Raw genomic sequence first — 23,748 nt, forward strand, 5'->3', positions numbered from 1 at the left:
ATGATGTCTGAGTGGCCTGGAAGCCTGTTTGTCAGGCGCACATCAAGCCTGTCTCCATCAGGGTTGCTATCAAAGCAGTTGATCCAGTCGTTGATGACTCCGGTCTCTTCTTCCTCCTGGCTGTCAGTTGTAGTTTCTCACTGTGGCATCTGTGCTGGCTCACTTCCTAGATGTGGTCAATGAGCGTAGTCCTCTCCAGACCATACCAACACAGCATTAAAGTGTGTGTGTGCGTGTGTTTAGCAAGTGAACGCATCTACTTCACACACACACACACACACACACACAGCTCTGAAGGAGTTCTTTATTTCCTCTGCCAAGGAGATTTTGTTTTTGTTTGTTTGACTGTGTGTTTGTTAGTGAGCAGAAAATCTCAAACCTCGACAGCAGATTGCAGTGAATTGGTGGAGTTAGATCGACCATGCGAGAAACAAGCGACTGCTTTCTGGTGCAGATCCAGATCAAGTCGCAGACCTTTTCAAGAAATTCCTGTAAATACTTCATTAGCTTTTTTATGAACCTGGCACCTGTATCCCTTTATGGTCTCTGTCCATTGAAAACCACCTTTCACAGCCGCAGGTTTGGTGATCCGTATGTTTAACCATGCTGCGGCTCGAGGGGTGGAATGACAGCTGGTGGGCCGGTCCGCCATTTTGGTCCTGGATGGTTTGGTGTCCTATAGACTGATCCTCTGAGTTTTCCTTTAGCACCACCATGAGGTTGACACTTGTGATCAATTGCTATGAAACTCGTTATGCTAAAATACCAACAAAACTAATGACATTTCCATCATGCTCACCTCTGCTTTATGTTTAGAGCTAATTAACAAATGCTTGCAGGCTAATATGCTAAACTAAGATGGTAAACATGATTAACCATGTACCTGCTAAACATCACCATGTTACCGTTGTCAGTGTGAGCATGTTAGCATGCTGACTTTAGCATTTAGCTAGTGCACTGCTGTGCCTCAGTAAAGCCTCACAGAGCTGCCAGCATGGCTGTAGACTCTTAGTCTTGAGATAAAATTAAGGATTACATGCTCCCACATGGCTTGAGAAATTCTACCACTGATATGCATCATAAACCCTTTAAAACTCACTAGATTACCAGTGTTTGAAAAAATCCGTCACTGAGCATAAAGCAGAGCCGTCTTCCGTCTTTCCGTTCCTAAAAAGTTGACATTTTGAAGACAAATGGCTTGAAGACAGCGGACAGTTTCTGGATCTGTTTTTATGCAGATAAAGGAAATTTAAAATCTGTTTTTAAAAGGCAAGTTTAGGGGATTTTGCCGCCTTGAGGCATGAACTCTCAAGTGTTTTCTGTTCGACTGTACAAATGTTTTATTGTGACCAAAAGTCTGCACTGCTGCAGCAGTGATGAACTGTTTCTGTCTGTCCTCACATAAACTAAGACAAAGACTATTTAGACAGATGGACAACTCTACTCTCCACCCATTATACGCACACATGCACACACTCATACACTCTACACTGGAATTAGCTGCAACATGAACCCCAAACAAAGTGTTAAGGAGTCCCTTCTCATTGTTGCTTGAACATATGTTTCAGCTGCTGCTCGTGACTTCCTGCTCACCCCACTCGGCCGTGCTTCATCAGATAGCTTTGGACATTTGCACTCACCCATAATAAGAAGGGTTACCAGCTGCAGAATGCAGCGCATAATCTGTTTTAAACCCTTATTTAACCAGATTAGTCAATTAAAAACAAATTATGCTACCAAACCCCCCCACATGTACAAAAAAGGTTGAACAAATGAGCCATGTTTAGGTGATATTAGTTGAATGCCTTTGTGTTCAGTTCCATCACAGTCACTGTCTGCTGTGTATATTTACGTTTTAGAGAATCCAGTACAAGCAAGTTGGTATTGCGCATTAGCATCGTGGTAGCATTGCGGCTGCTGTGGAGAGCCGAAACAGTTGCGAGTTTACAGGAGCGTCCTTGCAAAATTGTTCTAGTAACTGAAGAAGGCAGCTGAGTGGATGGTTTTTGAACTCGGTACAAAGACGGCTCTGCATTGTGAATTCTTGTTCTCAGTAGACCTGATGCTGCCGCCATAATATATGCACTCATGATGCTATAAGACAGTCTGGGTAGTGTTTACAATCCCTGTGCCGCGACCAAGAACCCAGAAAAAGATCGTGTCACAGCCGCCACCCCCGCCTTCCAGCATGCAACTCTCTGTCTCTGAATTTCTTGTCAGAGGGACTCGTTTGATGTCTCAGACTTTGTGCTTGAGTCAGGCGCGAGAACATTCCAAAAATGGATCTCATTTGCATTTCCCGGCGTGATTATGACACCGGACAAACAGACACAACAAGCTTATTTATCACACTCCGTCTCTCCAGTCGAAAAAGTCCGTCTTGTTCGCTGCTCTGCGGGTGTTGGGAGTGAAATGAAAGGCCCGTCCAGAGGAAGCGCGGTGGTGTTTTCACATTTCAGCGGTTGACCGAGGTTCTGCCGCTGTATTGGTTTGCCCGAGCCCACTACCTGATTGCCCATGCTGCTTGTTTACACGTGCTTTAGCTTTATTCGACCCAAGGCAAATACAAAGCTGGCTAAGAAAGCCTTGAGGATGTTTTCATTTTATCAGTGTGCTGCTTCAAGTTCATAAGCTCTCTGTCTTCCTCCCTTTCTTTCCTGTCCCTATCACTCCTCTGTCCTCTCTTTCTTGTCTTCCTCCATCTCCCTGATCTGTGTGTGCGTGCGTGTGTGTGTCTCTGTGTGTGTATATGTTGTCTCCTTCTCTATATGTGTGTGTGCTTTCTGCTCCCAGCCCCTCTGCGGAAAGCAAAGTTTGTGGAGAGCCCTCGCATTCCACAATCAGAGCTTGGCTCCCCTACACACACCTCCACCACTGCCAAGAATCCAGACCTGGACTCATACTGCCCTGGTAAGTTTTTAGCCAGCCCATCCCTCATTTTGTTGCGTTGCCTTTTGCATGTTGGCTCCTGCCTGCGGACGCAGTACAACGACTCAGAGAGAGATGGGGAGAGTTTCTGGGTTTGCCAGTTATTCTGCCTGCTGCTGCAAAGGCGAAAACAACGCTAAGGTCATTAATGAAATAGCTTTGCTGGAGTCCATCCTCGTTGCCTCCCCCCTCTCTGTCTCCGTAATCCTCCCTTGCTGCTTTCTCACTCTGCTCTGCTTCTCGAACGCAGAGCCTGTTTAGGTGCCGCCTCTGTTTTCTGTTCACTTCACAGTCGATGGTTTCTCGGTAATCCTGTGGACAGTCCAGATTTCCCTCTTCCCCCCCTATCTGTCCCCGCTACACCCCCCCTCTCCCCACTCGTCTCTCCCCTCCTCGCGCAGGGAGGACAGTGAAGCAGGTCACTCGAGGATAGGGCTCTGCTGAGATTTTGTTCTCGTATATCTGCTTTCTCATCTCGCCTCTCCCCTTCCTGTTGCCACTGAGAAGCACAGTGTTAGCTTCCCGACCTGTCTTGTTGGCTCGACCTCTGGTGGATGTGTGGACTTCTCAACGGGGCAGGACGATGCTACAACACCCCGGGTCGTACGAAGACATGAGAGGAGTAGTGATGGGGGGTCCGTGGGCTTAACTGTTGTAACTCAGAAGGAAAATGGTCGACAGAGTGCTACCAGCCTTGTCCGTCTGTCAGCCTCTTCTGCTGAGTCTCTGCTCAATGGGAGCTCTAAGTAGGTGATCTGTCTGTGGAAGCGCACTAGAATATATTTTTATCATATTTCTTATGTCTGTGGAAGTCTAAATAGTACATAGCACCTTAGGATAGTAGGATAGGATAGTCCCCTTAGTTTGGCACCTGGCTCGCTGTTGAATCTCACGGATGAAAAACTGATGACCCTGGCTTTATTTTGCAAAACTCTGTGAAACAGACTGTGGAATAGCCTATCAGTTGTGATGAGCTGCTAAGAGCTCCTACAGATGTGACATTTCAGGGTTGAAATGGTAATCTCCAGCACCATTGAGGCAGGAAAACAGTTGATTACAAACAGGAATTCTCTGTGTGTGCAATAACAACTTGAGCTGGAGAGGAACCAGAAGGGCTGAGATGAGTTTTCTGGGGTGAGGACTCGCACCTCCCAGGTGGACAGATGGACATCTTAGCTCTTAACAAGGGCTCCCTGGCATGAGTCGCAGCAGGGCAGTGACTTAAACATCTGATCGCATGCCAGTCCACACACTGCTGCTGACACTGTCTGTCGCCGGGATGAAGTCAGGTATCAGCGGATTTTTATGGCCTACAAACAAATTTGTGGTGTCATAAATATTGATAGTGAATATTTTGCGAGATAGCTTGTAAAATCCACCACCAACTGTCCTCCTTATATAAATCAGAGTGAAAGCTTCTGTAATAATGTTACAGCTGAGCCTTCTTACGATATTTACCCAGACGAGGTGTGGGACTACTATCATGGTATATGTCATTTTCTGTCAAAATATCCATTTACATATCCAAATACACTTGATTAAACTTAGAGTTGAGTCCAAATGAAATCACATTTAGTCATGGCCTTCTGAAGTTAAATTAAGACCATGTTGGGATGCTGTGTTAAACATAAATAAAACAGAATGTGATAATTAGCTAATCCCTTTTGACATATATTCAATTGAAAGCTTCAATGAGTCATTCATTTTTGTAAATTTATACTTATTCTGAATTTGATGCAGCAACATGCTTCAAACAATTTGGAACAGGAGCAGAAAAGACTGGGAAAGAGGTGGAACGCTCCAAAAACACCTGTTTGGATCATTCCACGGGTAAACAGGTTGATTGGTAACAGGTGATAGTGTCATGATAGGGTATGAAAGGGGCATCAGGGTTAGTAAAGCCGTGGTATTCAGGAGTAAGGAGCACATCAGCCTCTGAACAGACCAAATATGTCTGCATGCTGTTTAATGTGTGATCTTATTGGCTGTTTGGAAACAAGCTTTCCATCAACAAAGATGGAGAACTGATCATATTCTGACAAATTAATGCAAATACCAGGACTGCCATCATGAAAGTGTCTCGGATATAAATTTCCCCATTTTGGTTTGGACGTGATTTACAGAGCAGATGTGTTTAGTGTAGCCAACGACAAAAATAGCCAGTTTCATTTTTGGAGGAGTTCATAATACCTGGCAGACAAACATATTAAGGGTTGTGACGGTAAGATTTTCTGGAAAATCAGTTGAGAACTCTTTTGGCTGTTCTGGAAAATGTAATCTGACATTTCAAGGTGTTTCATCGCATTGATCCAAAATCAAATAGAGATCCAGCATGCAGATAAACAGTCCTGCTCACTGATAGCAGCACAGCCAGAAATGTAAACAGGAATGTTTACAGCACAGTAAAATATCTGACAGTGGTCCCACAGTGTATGTCATCATATCAGCCTCTTCTAATCCAGACCTGGCACCGAGCGTGCTTTCATTTCTAAAATGTTGTTGCGTAGATAAGATCATCACTGTGCACGTGAGGAATGTGAAATTCACTCCTGTGATATCTTGATCAAACATCCAGTGCCTGCTTTCCTAATGATCTGCATACCTCTCTCTGCTTGTAAATCACTCATATTCATGTTTCCCTCCTACCTTGAGACTCTAAAATAGGTGTGAATCTGCCTTGTTTTCGTTTCCTTTACGCGTCAGCAGCTATTCTTTGAATTCGTTTTCACTTGTCAGTCAATATGCCTGCCCCCTCCTCTTCACTTTGAGCCTTTATCGCTCTAAAGACTTGTGCGGTTTACTCTTCGAGATCCTGGTCAGTGTTTGTTTGAACAAGTGTTTGCTCTCTGCGGACTCACCCCGCCGAAGTGGCAGTTGAAGAGCCCAGGTACAGGTGAGCCGCCACATGGTGTGTGTCGTCTTACCTGTGGGCAGGGCCCCCGTCCCGTCCAGGCCCCTGCTCACACGCTTCTCTCTGTGCGTGAGGGCAGATCTGCGGACGGCCGGGGAGAAACAGATGCGCTCGCACAGAAACACACTCCTAGCTGCGCGCAAAGATAGTTGCTATGGCAACCATCTGTCTCCTTCGCAGCTCGGGAATCCAACGGAGAGGAGTGTGTGTGTGTGTGTGTGTGTGTGTGTGTGTGTGTGTGTGTGTGTGTGTGTTGGGGGGCTGGTTCAGAAAAATAAGAGATGTTTTTTGCTTTTTTTTTCATATTCAAATGTTATCATTAAAGAGCTCGTGGTGTCACTGTGGCGAGAAACGCCTGAAGTTCCTCTCAAGGCGAGCGTTGTTTTCTCGATGCTGTCACGCCGCTTTGAAGCGCTCTAAATGTGTGTCATCAGCGGCTGCAGCAAGAGGTGCGTGATTGTCATAATCCGTGTTTGAAGAACAAGAAGTAGAGCTATAAAGGGAAAGAAATCCATATATTATGGTAAAGTATGCGTCCCCTTTGATAGCAGTCATGATTATTAGTTGCATTCAGAGGAAGGTTTGAAAACAGATGTACATGATGGAGATGAAATACAAGTGCTGTGACATATTTTTGTTTCTTTAGCTTTTGTTTTCTTTGGCAGCTCCATGATAATAGTTCCTCAAACTGCCGAGTCTGAGCCATATGTTCAACTGTGTCGTAGTTTTTCTTTTTCAGAGTGTGAGAGTGTGAGGACGCATAAAGGCATCGCCTATGTTTAGCTCGAGGGAGTTACTGTGGACTCGGGCGTCCAGATTAGAGATTTCGCTCCCACATCAAAAGAGAAACCAACCACTCGCCCCTGCGCAGAGTCGTCCGGCAGCTGGCTGCGACAGAAATGCTGCTGTAAGACGCAAGAAAGGAGGGACAGAAAGACCGGAAGTGGACACGTAGAGAACAGGCGGACTGAGAGAGAGGCAGACAAACAGTCACACAGAGGCCGAGAAAGACAGTCAGAGCCCCTGTTTGATCATGGTCACGGCTGCAAACCCCTCAGGAGCAGCTGACTAATCAGTGCTAATGTATTCACTGCTTACTACTACCAGTCTGTCAACTGAGAGGCCTTCACTGCCTCCGTGTCCAGACACTCTGCAGCCAGCACATCCACGTATGTAAGATCGCATATGTAAGGTTGAGAATTGTTAGCCGACGGATGTTTTGCTTTTGTTTTCCGGCAGTTTTCTGCTACTGATGGCTGCGAATCTCAGCCGTCCCCTGTGGTGTTCGCTGTGAGCAGGTGGAGCAGTAATTCCATCTACCTACATCTTCTCCATTGCTGCATTCAGCGCTCTTCCTCAAGGGACGCGCAGGGATTCGGTGACCTTGGAGGCCCCTCATAAACATATTCTGCTCCACATTAAGTGTATCCAGCTGTATTACTGAGCCACCATATCCATCTCAACGAGGCTCATACATAATTAGCTGTTTTGGACCTAATGTGTGCTGTGATTAGCTCATTATTGGTTGCTGCTGTGTGTTTTTACTGAGGCTCGGCAACATGTCATCTCCATTTGCTTCAGAGGTTTTTTTTTTCTTCACTCCCTCAGAAGGTGCCCGTCGTTTCTTACTTGCTCAGCCAGCCTTGGAGTCGATCTAATGAGAATCCTGACAGTGCCCTGCCTGCGTACAGAGAGGGGAGGCCGGGCTTTAGATTGCCTGTCCGTCTGTAAGTCTTTGAACGGATGAGTGAAAGGCCACAGGCTTTGGACAAGCCGTCTGTCTTCAGAGAGGCGGCGCGGTGGCTGGGACTGTCTCACGGTCGTCAGTCAGGACTTAGCGCAGCTACCTGCCAGTCTGGTCCAACCTGCCCTGCAGGAAAACGATTGAGGGGCGGAGAGGAGAGAGAAAACTGGCTCCACCGCTAGCCGTCTCTGTCTCACTGCTGTTTATTTAAACACCGGCCATCTCGTGCTGTTGGCTTCAATGTCATTAATGTCTGGGCCAATTTAGAGGCTTATACATCCAATGGCAGCTGTTTGTGTTTAGCCACTAGTTACTCTCTTTACAACCAGCGGGGTGAGTAATTAGTGGAAGCTTCAGCTCAGAGAGTGACACTCGAGGAAATAAAGTGAAATTTAATGGAACTGATATAGCAGGTGCCTCCAGGGCACGATAGCCAGGTGTTATTGAAAAATATGAAACCGCGATGACGTTTTGTTGTGGATGGAAAGTAACCAGGCAGCAGGGCAAGAAGATGAGGTCATTAAGGGATTTTGTTTTGGGTCTTGTTGCAACTGAAATCCCTCAGCTCTGCGAGTGTGTGTCTGTTTGTGTGTGTGTGTGTGCGGTTTTTGATCATCTGATCATCAGGCACCCTCTCGCTCTGGTGTTTTCTTTTCCCTCTTTCAGAGCCGTGAGTCTGTGTAAACAGGATCGAGCTGTGGATACACACCCGCTCTGTCTCAAAGAGTCACACACTCTCTCTCTCTCTCACACGCTCGCAGGTGAAGGGCGTATCTCATTACGTCACGCGAGCTGCAGTGGCGGTGAGCAGTAGGAAGGAGCTGCCGTCCGTCAGCGTGGACGGCTCTTGCTAGTCAGCGTGGAAAGGGCTTTTGTAAACAGTTTGAAGGGATTCTTGTAGTTGTGGCTGAAGGGATTTTTGAGTTTATGTAAGAAGACGCCTCAGCAAAGACGTCCGGCTGTGGTGGAATGTGTCTGTAATGCACAGCTCTGAGCTATGGGAAAACTCAGGTAGGCTGCTTCGTATCGTCCTCGGCTCAGGTGCGGTCTCTCCTGTATCCGGCTCCGTTGTTGCTGCAGTGGTTTATGCAAAGCAAGTGTTTCAGATATTCTGTACGTTTGGTGTTTCTAGGTAAAGAGGTGGCGGACGTGAAGCCTTTAAAGGATGTTTTTTTAGTGAAAACAAGCTGCTGCTCTGTTCCTGCCCACCACTGACACACATTCTTTCTTTCTCTCTTTCCTCTGCCTCCACCTCCTCCCTCCTCCCGTCTCTCTGCCTCTGCAGGGGAGTCAAGCCAGGAGCTGGGCCCCCCTCCGTCGGTGGATGAGGCAGCCAACACATTGATGACGCGCCTGGGTTTCCTTCTGGGAGACAAAGTGAGTGAGGGGCCGGCCGGCACCCAGTACAGCATGGAGGAACCCGAGGCGAGACAGGTAATGGGTCTCACTAGTGAGCCGGAGACACAACCCAGTCTGCTTTGAGGACGTGACTGAGAGGCTCATTTTTGTCTGGATTGCTTTGAAAAGAAGTTGCAGCGCCGACATTCAAATGTCATGATGTCACCAGATGTATGCACTCACTTTGACTCAGTCTACGGGAAACGTTTGAGCTTTTGTAAGACTTGTAAGCCAAAACCTTGCTCTAGTTAGACTTTCTGCTATTGTTACAGTTTGTCCTACTCTAATCTGATTTCGTGTGTGATTTTGACACATTTCCATTGTGGGAGATCGCGTTTCTGAACATGAACAAACACGCAGTCGTCTGATTTGATCTGTTTTGACATTTATCTTCGTAATGTCCTTGTTTACACTTGGTTATGACAGAGCTTTGGAAGACAGGATAGCCAGATCAAAAGACTTTGCCCTCAGACACGGCAAGAGCTTCAGATTCAGATTTTATCAGCGCCCCTACATCAAGCATCAGATATCTACCCGTCTAATTAGATTTATATATAACAAATGCTCTCATTATTTTTCTCCCGGTGTGCTTTAAACTTTGCTTATTGAACTCAGGTTTCTTGAGTTGACATGCAGCAGGGCCGGCTTAATGTTCCTCTCACCGTAACCTTTCAGTGTGTGAACTTGGCAGCTGTACAACAAACAGCTCTTGGCGCAACGGGCCTGCTCTAAGCTCTGCAGCAGATGCCCTGGTTTCTCCACCGAAACCTGATTTGACAGGTATGAATTTTCCAAATCGAGGGAGGAAAACAGTTGCAGCGGAGAGAGGAAGGAGAAACGGGGAGGGGAGAAGGGGCGAACCTGTTGCTGAAGCGTTCAGCGCGGGCCGAGGTACAGCGTCGCTAAAGCAGTGTGGATAAGCGATTAGACTGATGGACTGCCTGCGCTTGATGTGAGCGCTGCTGTAGCAGTGGGGGTGTATAAATTGAGAGAGGTTTATTCAAGCGGCTCTTTTTAGAGCCGTGACTCATACTAGCACCCTGCTGCATCGTGCACGCAGCACAAACTTATTATTTTAGATATTTGCCCCAAATACTGTTCTCCGGATTGCATTTTGTTTGATTCATTAAGCACCGAATATGACAAGGATTGCCTCGAGACACCGTCTATTAGTAGATTAGAGTGGGCTTTTGTTGTAATTTCTCTAATTTGCTTGGGATTTACCATCTTTCAATGGAGAGCACAAATGACAGTAATACAGTAGATTCTCACATGTAATCTGGATATTTGTAGAATGCTGAAAGTCTATTTGTCATCACAGCCGAGTCATCAGTGAGCATGCAGTGAGCAGTGCTTTCTTCTCTAAAACTCCTACCTACCATCTTCCATCTGACATGGGTAAAACAATAGCTGGCGTCTCTGCTGCCAGACCTCACCAGCTGACGGAGCAAGGTGACCTTAAGTCGCAGAGCGTGCAGTTAATTGCCTTTCATACTCTCGTGCTCCGGCTCCCTGAACAGACGCAACGCTCCAAGTTCAATCCGATCCCCGTGCGACGTTTAAGGTCAGACCTGCACAAGGCGAGGTTCATTAGCCCAGCAGACAGAGCTGCGGTGTCGCTGTGTGTTTGTTGTTGGCGTTGGTGTCAAGCTCCTGTAAACATGACAGTTAAGCGGTCCCGTCCAAGGCGAGGAGCAGAGGGCAGCGGTGACTGAAAGCGTGCCTGACAAAATGTTATTCTTTGTCTCAATCAGCCACACAAACACACACTGAGCAGAGGCTAGAGGCCATGTGCTGTAGTGGACGGCGACTATGTTTACACGCACAGAATATTCAGTTTTTGCCCTTATTCCAAAAGAGCTTTTCACACAGGTAATGAAAATTAATATTCCACTAATAGTCCTGTTTACATGCAGCCGTGCGTACTGCAATTAACGTAATGACACTAACAATGACATGACAGTCATTCGTCCATCCGCCTTCTTGTAAAGGTCAGCATTGCAATATTTGCGCATCTCCAAAAGCCTGTTGATTTCCAAGCTTGTCAGAATATTTAAAACTATGTGAGACCTTTTTTTCTGTGCACACATCGCTATCCCAGCCTTGCAAACTGTTGGCTAATGGACAGATCTGACCATAAACAAGCATTTCTGTCTGGATCTGTTACCTGCACAAGGAAGAACACACGTTAACGTAAGGTGTCACGTGTCCTAATCAGGATGTGATCGGATCTGATGCCGATTGTAAGAGGGGACAAATAATTACGAATTTGTCGTGGACAGTTTTAACAAAGTTTAGCAAGTTTCTCTGAACAGCTCACAAAACTGTGTTTTTTTAAGGGAGTCTGGGGCTGATTTCACAAAGCTTCTGACTCAATTAACAGAAAATTAATCAGCAGCAGTTTGATAATCAGTTAGCAATTATCATTTAACCAGCAAATGATTGTCAACAGCTGTTGGATAGACTGGCATGAAATTCTCACCGTCCCCAGTGGATGAATTTGTATGACTTTGGGGATCCTCTGACTTCTCCATCGCCCCCATGAGGTTGACATTTGGTGGTTTTAAATGAAATGTCTGCTATTCTATTGGATGGACTGTCATGAAATGTGCTAGAGACCTTCCTGCTCCCCTCAGGTTGAACTGTAGTAACTCTGATGATCCTCTGACTTTTCATCCAGTGCCTTCATCGGGTCAAAATCTAAATTTGTCCAGTACTTTGGTTTATGACCAAATAATGACCTTCCTGCACACCTCAGCTGTACTTTGTGTTTAATTAGCAAATGGGCCATGATGTCTTGGCTAGTGGGAGCAGTTGGGGATCAGCGGTCTTGAAAGGACGCTTTGAGATGTGGACAAGAGGTTCAAACCACCATCCCCACGATTAATTGGCATCCTGATGTATCTCCAGAGCCACGGCCTCAGGAGGCCATCAGCGGATAATTGACAGATTAATCAATAATAAAAATAATTGCAGCTCTAGTCCCAACTGTGCGTGCGTGCGGGTGTGTGTATTAGCTTAGTGTGTCCCTTCTGTCGTCTTCCTGCAGATTAAACTAGCCTAGATTTATCCTCGAGCACCACTTCACCCCTCCTGCGCTCTGCGTTGACCCCGGCATTGACCTGAACTCACTCACAGCGCCGTAAAGGATCCATGTGTTTGTGTGGTTCAGTGTCTGATTACACATTAAATCGCTTAGCATCCCTCTTATTCTTGCTGCTCTGCATAGCCACAGATGCTGCATGCATGTCCCTTTTCTACGTATGCGCCTGTGTGTTCGTGTGGGTGTGTGCAGCAGCAGATGAGACGCAGCAGAGTGTTTTTATTTTGTCCCCCGTGGTCTCCTAACCTGAGCCGATAAAGAAGAGGGTCACGGCAGGGTGCCAAAACAATGCAGCGACTGGAAAGAATATGTATTCAGAGTGTGTATGTGTGGCAATCAACAGGAAAATATGCATGGAAATAGGCCTGTCAGCGAGGCTAAGATGCTACGTTCTCCTCCTCCTTCAACAAAACATAGTTTTTTTTTTTATCTCCATGCAGATTGTAACACCCATTTTAAGTTAGATTTGTCTTAAAACTCAGTGAAAAACTTGTCACACAAGTTTTCCAACACATCTTTAGGAGGAACTGCATTAAACAACCACTCATGTGCCATGGGACTGCAGAATCTGGAAAGGGGAAATGGCTGGTTTCCTGCCTGTAGATGTTCTGGCTCACATCGCTGATATGTATAAAATCTCTCCAAATCATCTGCATTTGTAAAGTGACTGAGTGTTACAGGTGCTATTTACAGGTTTTACAAACATTGGTGGAGAGAATACTGCTTGTTGAGCATGTTCGTGTGTGGAAGTACACTGTAAATGTGTACTTTTCTTAAGAAGTGTAGCATCGTCCAATTGGAGACGCTCTTTTAAGCCTATATTTTAGGAAAATGCTACGAATGATTAGTTATTAGTGATATGTTTTTGTATGGATGTCCAATCCTTTGAAGGAGTGAGTACATGGAGGCAGCAGGGGGGCTGAGCTTTTGAAAATGACAATATTGAAGTGACATTTTCCTCTCGATGTGACTCAGATACAAAAATCCAAACGCTGTGCTTTGCCATTCATACCAGTGTGTACTAATTGAGCTGCTGGAACCAAACAAAGCTTTTAAAACTCTGTGTGTGCGCGCGTGTGCGCGTGTGCGCGTGCGTGCGTGCGTGCGTGCGTGCGTGCGTGCGTGCGTGCGTGCGTGCGTGCGTGCGTGTGTGTGTGTGTGTGTGTGTGTGTCCGTCCCAGGGCCAGAACCAGAGGATCAGCCCGTGCTCCACCCTGACCAGCAGTACTGCCTCACCCCCTGCAGGCAGCCCCTGCTCCACCCTCCCCCCTGCCATGCCTGGCCAGGCCGGCAACAAGGACTGTGCCTACGGTTCCGTCACCAGTCCCACCTCGACCCTGGAGAGCAGGGACAGCGGGATTATCGGTGAGAGGCCGTCTTAAAAAACGTGTAGAGATGGATAACGCTGACATTATTCAGTATGCTTCTCTTAGTCAACGTTCCCTCCTCCCTGCTCTGTCTGTGGCATCTAAAAGGCTTAAAACAGATCAAAAATATATTGTTCTGTTTATTTAAAAAGCCAAGTGATTTCTGGGTACTTTACTTTTTAGCAAGCATTATTTAAACTTGAGTGCATTTGGTGAGCTGATGTTTATTTACAGCTGCAGAACGGTTCATGTGGGATTGTCTCAAAATAAACTACAGTGCCAAATGAAGAACATGTCACCCAGTGCAAAGATGTAGACAACAATGGAGTCTGCGGCTGCACGGACGACACTTCTTTGTGGGGAAAAAGCCATTTTGGTTTATTCTTTTCATGGGATTTGTTGACATTAAGAAAAATGTCGATTAATCCTTGTAGAGAACAGACAGGATGTCACAATGGTATGGTTAGCTTGATTCTTATTGTGCTCTTATATGCTGTAGCTGTCTTTGTAGGTTTGGTTATATAACATTTTAATTATATTTATCATCATCATCTAAATTTCCGTACTCGGAGCCCTGCACTCATGGTTACATTCACACGTTTTCAGGTCTCTCTTAAACCAGCTGTGACGTTGTTTGTTGAAATAGTGTTTGGTGTCTGTGGTCATTCCTCATGTCCAAATTCATCTCAGATACATCACTTAAATGTGACGAGGGCCAGACACTCCAGTTGTCAGTCTGTGTAAAAATACATTCTGAAGTTCAGCTGAAGTTAATATGCAAATCAAATGGGTATTTTCCAAAGTTCCAGTCTTGTTAGGGTGATAATCCCCCTTTGTGCTTCCTTGCTGAGCTGTAGCAGGGGAACAGTCCCACAAAGTTTGGTAAAAACTCAGTTCATTAGTCTTACAAATTGATTTGACCTCAGTGTACATTTATGCATGGAACCATGGCTGTAGACTGTTGTCACAGTCGCTCCAAGAAAGCTTTTCTGTGTGGTCTTTTCTTTGCTCGAGATGCTCAGAAGCAGTCAGTCTTACCTGCTCAGGCAGGTAGCTCCGAAGTTTGAGATAGCTGACAGATGCAACAGTCTGTCAGAGGCTGTAGCTTTGTTCCAGTGACCAGAAACCAATTGAAATGAGATAATCTGAGTCACACACTGTGGTCAGTTTTCAGTCAGACTGTCTGTCTGTGCTCCCACTGGAGGAAGATTCAGGTGTACGTGTCAGGTGGACATCAACTGTGGCATTCTTGCATTTTAGCAGGAAAACAGCAGAGATAAAACTTCACTGATGTGTAGTGTTTGTGTCAAAACTGGTGCCAGCATTGTTTCCTGGCAACAATGGTGAACACCTGCAGGTTGATGAGCAAAGCATCATATCAGCCTGCTGCAGATCAGTTCAGAGCAACAGTACACGGAGTAAAAGTGAAGGGAGGACGCTCAACCTCAAACCAGCCCCGTGGTGAAACTGGCCTAAAGGTATGACGCACATTTCTGATCAGGTGATGTTCTGTTCTGTTTCAGCCACACTGACCAGCTATTCCGAGAACATGGAGCGAGGCGGCAAATACGGCGAGGGCTCCCGGGGAAACCTGAAACTGTGGCAGTCCCAGAAATCAGGCATGGACTCGTTCCTGTACAGGGTGGATGAAAACATGACCGCCTCCACTTACAGCCTCAACAAAATCCCTGAGCGCAACCTGGAGAGCATGTCCTCCCACTCTGCCCACTCCATCCCTCTGTACCTCATGCCCCGCCCTAACTCTGTGGCTGGTGAGTCCCCTCCTCTCTCCCTCCCTCTCCTGTGAAGGCAGCAGTTTGTGTGGAGAGCCAGAAATAAGGTTGTTTGCAGGTGCACAGGCATGCAGTGTGCAAATTCTGCCAAGGTGCAGTGCTTTTTGTGGCCAAATTGGATTGCACTGCTGGTTCTGAGTCCCGTTACGCCTCATTTCTGACTCGTTTAGAGCTCCGTCCTCATTCCTTTCGAGCTTCCTTTCCTTGCTTGTCTTCTTCCTAGATGAAGTGTGATCTTTCCCTCTGAATGACGTCCGTTTCTGTGCCCACAAACCTATCGATGAAGTTGAAAGGAGTAGAGGAATATCTTCATATTTTGGAGGAGCAAGTCCAGCCTCATCTGTGTGACATTAAATCTGTATCATGCCAAAAAGCCTGATGTAGACCTTAGTTTAAAAATCCTTCTTCCCGTGCCGCTCACCGGCTATTAGCAGTGATATAATCATTCAAATTTCACCCATAAATATCACATATTTTTGTTAATTATTGGGAAGTCAGCCAGCCGTTCAGTTCATTTATAAACTGCTCATATTAACAGATATTCAGTGAAGAAAAACCCCCAAAGCTCCAGACCACATTTCTCCCACAAATCTGGGATAAATCAGGCTAAACTTCCTCAAATCTGAGCCTGGTCTTGGGAGGAGCTAAATTGTGGTTTGATTTGATTCAATTTGTCAAAATCTTACAGCATTTTTGGATCATCCGGGGAGGAAACATCTCTTGTTTTCAAATTTCATGGGGTTATGTTGACATTTGGGGTAGCTGCAAACCCGCAGTGGTATTTTGTTAAACTCTCGCAGCCCTCTGGTGTGGATTGAAACCACAGAGCAGAATAATACAGTCTGGGAAAGAAAAAAAAAACAGCTTCAGCAGCAGAAGAAGAACATACTGCGGCTGGAGGAACATCACATAGGAAAACTGGCATTTGTGTTGCTGACAGAGGTCTCATTGATGTGTGTTTCTCACTGTAGGCCACAGCCGCCTCAAAAAGGCTCCCACAAGAAGCAGTAAATATATCAGGAAAAATGTCAGTTTCATAACACTGAGACGGTCCTAATGGGCCTGATTGTGTTATTGTTCTCATCGTCAGAGAGGCTGTTGCAGACGATGAGCTCCATTATGCACTTCTCTTACTCCCACTGGAAAAAGTGTGTGTGCTCGTACTGCAGGCAGGCATATGTATTTCACTAAACTCTGTAATGTGCCTGACAAGGCGCGTCGCTGCAGCTATGACCCTCTCTTTATGCTGGTCATGTTCTGCTGTTTGACACCGCTGTCTGGCAGCGCAGCGACTCTGCTGGGTTTAGAGACTCACCCTGGATCTCGTCTCCGCCCCTCAATGCCCAGACCTTCAAAGGAGGCTGAGTGAGCCGGAGACGCACGATAAGCTGCAGCTGATGCAACAAATACAATGAAGAGAGAGGGAGGCAGTGATGGAGCGGTGTTTCTGGAGGCATTTGTGTTTGTCAGGAACAGGAATTCTGTACAGAGGAGAGGGAGATGGATGCATGAGGAAGAGGAGCGAGAGAAGAGTTTCATAATCTCTCTCTCCCTCTCCTCCACAAAGAATTATTAGATGATGTAGGGATGGGAGGCAAGCACAGGCTGAGGATTGGCTGGGCTCACACAGCAGTGGAACATCAAAGCCCCAGGCATTAACCATTTCTATCCCCCAGAGTGACAGAGAGACTGGCTTTGATGTGTGGAGAGCGAGGGAGAGAGATACGGAGCGAGAGCAGGAGGCGACTGGGGAGGAAGACGAGGAGGGAGGGGGCTGCTTTATTACCTAATGAAGGCAGCGCGTTGGTAGAGCTTAGGATGGATATGGAGGAAGGAGTAACCAAGACCGAGCATTAAATTTTCTCTCCCCCTTCATGGTGCTAATGCTCCTCACTCGAGAAGAGAGGAGTTGGTTGGAATTTAGAAATGAGTCTTTTACTGCACATCAGGAGTATTTTTTTCATTCAGTGGAGAACTTTAAGTAAGGACAAGAAATAATGTGTGGAAAACGTTACAGCCTACGTTCCCCATAATGCATCTTTCGTCAGTCCCCCCCGCCTGAGCGACCGGACACACGCGACGCATGCCCTCGACCCCCTGCTGCTTCTCTCAGATGCTTAAAGCAGCCTTTCATATTTCGTACTGTCCACATGTTGGAGGGTCGGGGGACAACGTGGCGTCACATGGCAGCTCGGGGGACAGATGAGTGGACAGAATTACTGGATTTTAAAGGAAAAGTGTCCAAAAAACACTATAAAATAAGGCCAGGATCAATAGTGACTGTACGTGATCGAACAGAATTTTGGTTTAATTGCTTTGATGTTAGCTGACATCCATGTTTGGTTTCCAGGATGAATGTACGTCTGTATTATTAAGCAGCAAGTCTTCAGGAAAGGAGTTTCCCAGTCATACTTATGACACAAGTCCTGTTTGGTTAACCCTGATTTTCTCAAACTTTACAAAATTCCTCCAGAGCGACATGACACGATCTGTACACCTGCTGTAATCATGTTACATATATGTACATTACATGCATTTTACAGCTGTTTTCAGTGGCTGAGTAGGGCTCCCTTTCAGACCTCCAGCAGTTTAAGAGCCAGTAAAGCAGAGGTGAAATGAAAATAAAGCCACTTTGTGAAGTCATGGAGCAACAGGAAAAACCTTGGATCAGAAAACCTCAACCTGTAAGATTTTTTGTACCTTCATACCACAAGAGGAAATAGTTTTTTTTTTTAGTTAGGTGAGGTGACCCCTTGAAATTGCCTGCTTAGGATCTATATGCACCAGCTTATATAACTGCCTACAAAGACTAAAGGGCTATAAAAGACATCCAGAGATTCACTGAGCTCGCTCCATAGTCTATAAATTCACTAAATTAAGATAACAGCTCACCTGAGATAACACTTTTCAATTTTGGAGGCGGACAAGTGCCATTGATTTCCATTTTATCCTGATTTCCCTTTTGTCCGCGATCCCACCTCTGTTTATACAGTCTGTGTAATACCCGGAAATATTATTGTTTAAATACCAGGACCTCCATTATTTATCATCTCCAGCCATCTCTCGCGGAGATGAGAGGAGAACGGTGAGGCGTTTAGAGCGCCAGAGTCGGCTCCCCGGCTGATACTGCGAGCTGCTCTGGACGGCAGCCCGGCTGTCATTGAGCGCGTGTGTGTGTGCGTGTGCGTGTGCATGTGCGTGTGCGTGTGTGTGCGTGCTATCAGCCAGTCTTTAAAACACAAAGCATCTGATGTGGCTGTCATTGCCCAAAGCGGCGGAGCTCTCTGCTGCACGGTCACACTTTTCCTCACTTTCTTTTTCTCGCACACCCTCCTCCACGCCGCCTTTCCTCCCTCTGTATTTCTTCTCGCTGTGCGTGCAGTCGTAGCGCGCTGGCTCAGGAACTGTGAATGTGATCCCCAGCAGCCTGCTGCATTGCAGATAGAGATGATGAGCACACAGATTTGAGTCCTCACATTCAAACACAGTTGAAAGAGAGGAAAAAAAAGAGTCTTTTCTCTCCGGTAGCCCTGAGTCATTCTTCCTTGCTTTAGCAGCAGATTAATGCCTCCACTGTCTCCGCTTTTAGCCCAGTTGGATGGCCAGCACCCCCACTCCCATCAGGGCCAAGCCTCCAGCATTCTCAGCTGCCATTTTCCCTCCATTTTGGGAAACCCATGTGGCTCATTTTTGGGTCTATGACTGGAGTGAGTCAGGCAGTCGGCAACACGCACAGCCGTGCACATGCTCAGTCCTTCATTGAGCTTAACTCCAGCGGCACAGAAAGCACTCGCAAGGCAAGATCAGTGCTGAGGTGCTGGCGATAGGCGGTGCGCTCAGAGTGTGCACTTGGAGGGATTACTGAGCCTTAGTTTTTGGAGTGGCTGGAGAGAGAGAGAGACACGTTCTTCACTGAGAAGAAACATGCATTGCCCGTCCCATTGAATTTGTCTTGGGATCTCAGGACCTCAGAGCGTTTCAGGTATAGTGTCAGAGAAAAAGGATTCCCAGCTCCGATAAGGACAAATCCGGCTTATTACAACTCGGATCTTACTTTTGTCGCTCTTGCGGTCATGATAACCTTGTACTCACCAAGTTAATATTCTGATATCTGGGAAGCTGCTGACACAGTCTGAGGAGCGAGAAACACAAGCGGCTCGACGATCAGACAGGTTTTAAATGAACGTCTGTGTTAGCCAACAAAAGGAAATGTTGAATTATGACCCAAGCTGTAAACACCCATCACAGTTTACAGACTGACTTCCTGGTTTCCTGTGCGATCGGGAATTATTAATGACTTTTCAGGTGCACTCGTTTTCCAAATGAAGTAGGAGCTCGTGACCTGTCCAGTCACTTGTCAGCCGATGTTTCTTTCCCCATCGGACTTCAGAGCTCAGATCCCAGTTCTTTCATAATGGCTGTAAATTCATACCAAAGCTGAAATAAACTGGTAATACATACTTTAAATGTTCCCAGAAAATTGTCTCTCCGAATTTTCTTTGCAGAGTCCCAGAATACTAGTCAGTGATACATTTAGTGTCCTCCATTGCCACCTCCTTAGCTTTTCCATTATCTCTGCATTAGTGGAGTTTATTCTAACCAAATTTCCTGTCAGTGCACTCACTAAAACTAAAATGATCCCCGCCCGTCAACTCCTGGATGGTTCAGTCCCTCCATCTCTCCTGGATTTCACTGTGCAGAGTCTTTCAAGTCCCTCACCTCTCACTGAACCACGGGATTCAGGTGTGACGAAGAATCGAGTCCGCCGCTTATTCACACTGGCGGCGTCTAATCTCATTTAACATTCAGTGGTTCTGAGCGTTGGCCCTGAAGACACAGCGTGGTGTGAACAATCAGCAGCCAGCGTCAGACGGCGCTCACTCCATGAATAAGACATTTGTCTGCTGAGCTAATTAATCCTGAGAGGGGCCGGATGGCATCTGCCTCCGTGCCGCGTGACAGACACTGAGAGGAGGGAGTTTTAGGACAGAACCACGTAGGGCTGGCTTGTCTTTCCTGTAGGAGTTAGCAAGTATGAGAGCGGGAGCCTGACAGCTGCCTCCAGACACTGGCATGAAACAGTGTCACCTTCTTGTGTGTGTGTGTGTGTGTGTGTGTGTGTGTGTGTGTGTGTGTGTGTGTGTGTGTGTGTGTGTGTGTGTGTGTGTGTGTCTATTATGGGTTTTCTGTATATTTCTGTGGATATATTATGGATTTTGTCTTGTTTTCTTTCTCTGAAATATCCTACTCTTTTCCTCTCTGTCACACACACGCGAACGCACAACAACAGCTACCAGCTCAGCCCACCTGGAGGACCTGGCATACCTGGATGAGCAGAGACACACTCCATTACGCACCTCGCTGCGCATGCCCAGGCAGAGCACCACCTGCGGGCCGGGTCGCTCTGGGCAGGACCTGAGAGGTGAGCAGCAAAGGCAGAGTTAGAGAGAGCGCACACACACACACACACACACACACACACACACACACACACACAGAACTGGCCTCATGTGCACTGAAAGCTGGTTCTCTTGTTTGGAAAATATATATATGCAGCTTGAAGATGTAAAGGATTTTCTGTCTGTCATCCTGCTTCCTGCCCCCAAAAATACCCACAGTTGAAAATAGGCTAGGTTTTTGCATTGATTCAACAGTGGGCAGCTGAGAGCTGACAGGAAACGAGAGAAGAGGGAGAAATGGGGGATTACGTACAGCAGACCCACGGCTGAACTCAGGCCGGGGATATTGCGATTGCATGGTCATCATTTTAAGCCTGTGAATTCCAGTTTATCCATGGATCACCACAATGAGCTGCAGCAAAACGCTGCGAGCAAAAAGCCGTTTGTCGCATGTGATGCTGCGCTGTTAATGTACATGCGGACATGAGAACAGCAGGACCTACGTGGAAAGCTGCACAAACCACAAGTCAAAGCATTCGCTTTCATTCAACTTGAAAACGCTGTTTCATTTCAGGCTGGGCTGCGATTAGCCGGTTGCTCCTCATCAGACACAGCGCAGAAGCAAACAGTAGGACGCTGTTCTGTTTTTCACCCACAAACAACACAACTCACAGCAGCTGAGCGTCGCAAAGCAAAGCTGCACGACGGGCGAGATGTTTTTACAAGTCAGAAGAAAGTCGGCGACGGTCGATTTTGTTTTCAGCGCGTTTCAGATGCAGATGTCTGCATGTATAGCTGTGCTCCTGCATGAGGCCAGCGATGCTGCTGTTGTCAGCTGTTGTGTTCCTGTGCATGTTTTTAGGTGTGAAACAGAGGAGTTGGAGAGACTTGGAGAGTGCACAAAGAGCGTTTTGTCCGCTTGTGTCACCACTAAGCTAGAATTTGTCTCAGTTCTTAACATTCAGAGTCAGTGTGAGCTCCACTGCACACTGCTCAAGTCTAGGACACAGCAAGCGCCTCTGTGATCGAGCAAACCGCCTCAGCCTCCTCACCAAATGGCCTTATGTCACAACATTATGTGTCCCCTCGCTCTTCTCCCTCTGTCACTTAGCCAGTAATGAGCACCGTAATGGCAGCCCTCTGCCATCCAAGCGAACACAAATATGCGTCCCTGTGTGTTTTAAACACCTGTTAAGACCCCACTTAGCTGAGAGTGTGCTCGGCCGAGCTGCGATGTGATTCCTCCGCCTGAGGGTGGAAGCTGCAGACAGACGCAGAGTGAGGGTGTTGGAAAGGAAGGGGAAGGAAGGGAACGAGATGGAGATGGACGCCGAGAAACAGAAGAGGTTAGAGAAGAGCGAGTTCCTCTCAGAGCTTTGCTGTTACTGCCAGAGCCACTTGTTTCAACCTTCCTCCTCTAAGGGCAGCCAAGTGTGTTTACATGCCAACCGACTGCGTCCTAGCATGCGTTCTGCCTCCTCGGATCAGTGTCAGAGCCTCCCTGAGTGCACTGCTCCTGCACTTTCACCAGGAGAGACAGAGAATGAGACAAAGGGAGACAGGACATGGAGGCAAGTGACTTGGAAGAGCAGGGCTTTTCCCTGCAGGCGACGGCGCTGCAACTACCAATTATTTCCATCATCCATTAATCTGCCCATTATTTTGATGATTGATTATTTGGTCTGTGAGAAATGCTCATCACAATTTCCCAGAGTCCAAAGTGACGTCTTCAGATTGCTTCTTTTGGCCAACCAACAGTCCAAAACCTTTGATTTACTACCGTAAGTGACAACGAAAAGCAGCATATCATCTAATTTAAGAAGCAAATGTTTGACTCAAGCTATTGATCTTAAAAGAGTTGGCAATTAACTTTTTTTCTATCGACTAATCTTTGAAGCTCTAGTAGATAATATGAGGACAAATCTCATCCATCCCTGCATCCATCCCTTTGCCTCTTGTCATCCCGTGTCCCTGTCCTCCACTGTCTCTATCAAATAAAGCAGTCAGTCCAGTGCCTGCAGTTATTACAGTACCAGTTCACTTCAGAAAGCACACATCTTTGAACATATTGTGCATCTCAGAAAGAGGCTGGTTTGTTGTTTTGCATGAGAGACTGCTGGATGCAGGCTTCCAGAGGAGATGAAGACTGCTGGTTATGTGCTGTTGGTCAGGTGGTAACCAGCTGACAGATGCAGCTTTCTCTCTCTCGGTTGGTTTTGTCGAAGCTTCTTTTGATGCCGGCCATCGGGGGCCCGAGCTGTGCTGCTGTTTTGAGGAGAGTGAGTCAGTCTGTAATGGACCTTCTTGTGCTCCTGCCTGCCTACCTCTAAGATTTACCACCCACCTTATCTATTCACCGCAAACTCACTCACATAACTGTACACTGCACACACATTTTCTCCCTCGTTTATCTTTGCTTTCCCTCTCTTTGTCTTTGTCGCTCGCTGCCCCCCCCCCTTTCCCTCGCCACCTCGCTGTCTTTCTGCCTCCGTTCGCAGACACAAAACAGGCCTTGTGTTCGTGGATGCTTGCAGGTTTTTGCTGATAAGAACATTTTCAACATTTTCTTCAAGTGTTATTACTCCCATATAAACTCCTAACAGAGGATGCACCTTTAATAATAAGACTTAGAAATGCCGGTGAGCACCGTAACTGATTATGCGTTTGAAGGATAGGGCTGGAGATATTCAGTGTTTTTCTTATTGTCAGCAAGTCCCATAAAAATACCAAAAATGAGTATTAACAAGCGCTGATGTAGCACCACACACCTCTGTTGGTAGTGATGAACCTGGGCCTTGTAGTTTATTCCAAGTCAATCCTTCAGGCACCACCCTGCTGTCATTAACTCTCACTGAAGCCCTGAATGTGTATTCATCCCAAGAAAGGGACTATTTATTCCTGTTTGAGTCATGTGTGTAAAAAAACTACAGTGCCCAGCTGTTTTAGGAAACTACTGAGTCCCTTTTAAACATGAAGCTACATGTTTGTCACTGCTTTTCAGAAGATTATCAGGACATTGCAGGAGGAACCAGTGCATTGCATGTGTTGAAACACACGTTGCTGGCTTTGGTCTTTTCATGGGATTTGTTAACATCAAGAACAATA

At 46.6% G+C, this 23,748-nt stretch overlaps 1 protein-coding gene across 14 annotated transcripts in view; it reads left to right on the plus strand.

Moving 5' to 3' along the window:
* The window catches only part of tanc2b (tetratricopeptide repeat, ankyrin repeat and coiled-coil containing 2b), a 117,764-nt gene that overhangs the window by 68,439 nt on the left and 25,577 nt on the right, over window positions 1-23,748 (plus strand). For 7 of the 14 annotated variants that reach the window (XM_070990882.1, XM_070990883.1, XM_070990884.1 and 4 more), the window contains 5 exons: window positions 2,794-2,910; window positions 8,869-9,017; window positions 13,266-13,449; window positions 14,975-15,223; window positions 20,535-20,666. In XM_070990882.1, coding sequence (XP_070846983.1) covers window positions 2,794-2,910; window positions 8,869-9,017; window positions 13,266-13,449; window positions 14,975-15,223; window positions 20,535-20,666 — 831 coding nt within the window. Of the gene's footprint in view, window positions 1-2,793; window positions 2,911-8,470; window positions 8,595-8,868; window positions 9,018-13,265; window positions 13,450-14,974; window positions 15,224-20,534; window positions 20,667-23,748 lie in introns of those variants that run through there. The other 7 variants (XM_070990886.1, XM_070990896.1, XM_070990890.1 and 4 more) reach the window with 2 other exon arrangements.

The sequence above is a fragment of the Chaetodon trifascialis genome, chromosome 21 (assembly GCF_039877785.1).
Source record: "Chaetodon trifascialis isolate fChaTrf1 chromosome 21, fChaTrf1.hap1, whole genome shotgun sequence".
In the NCBI taxonomy this organism is placed as follows: Eukaryota; Metazoa; Chordata; class Actinopteri; order Chaetodontiformes; family Chaetodontidae; genus Chaetodon; species Chaetodon trifascialis.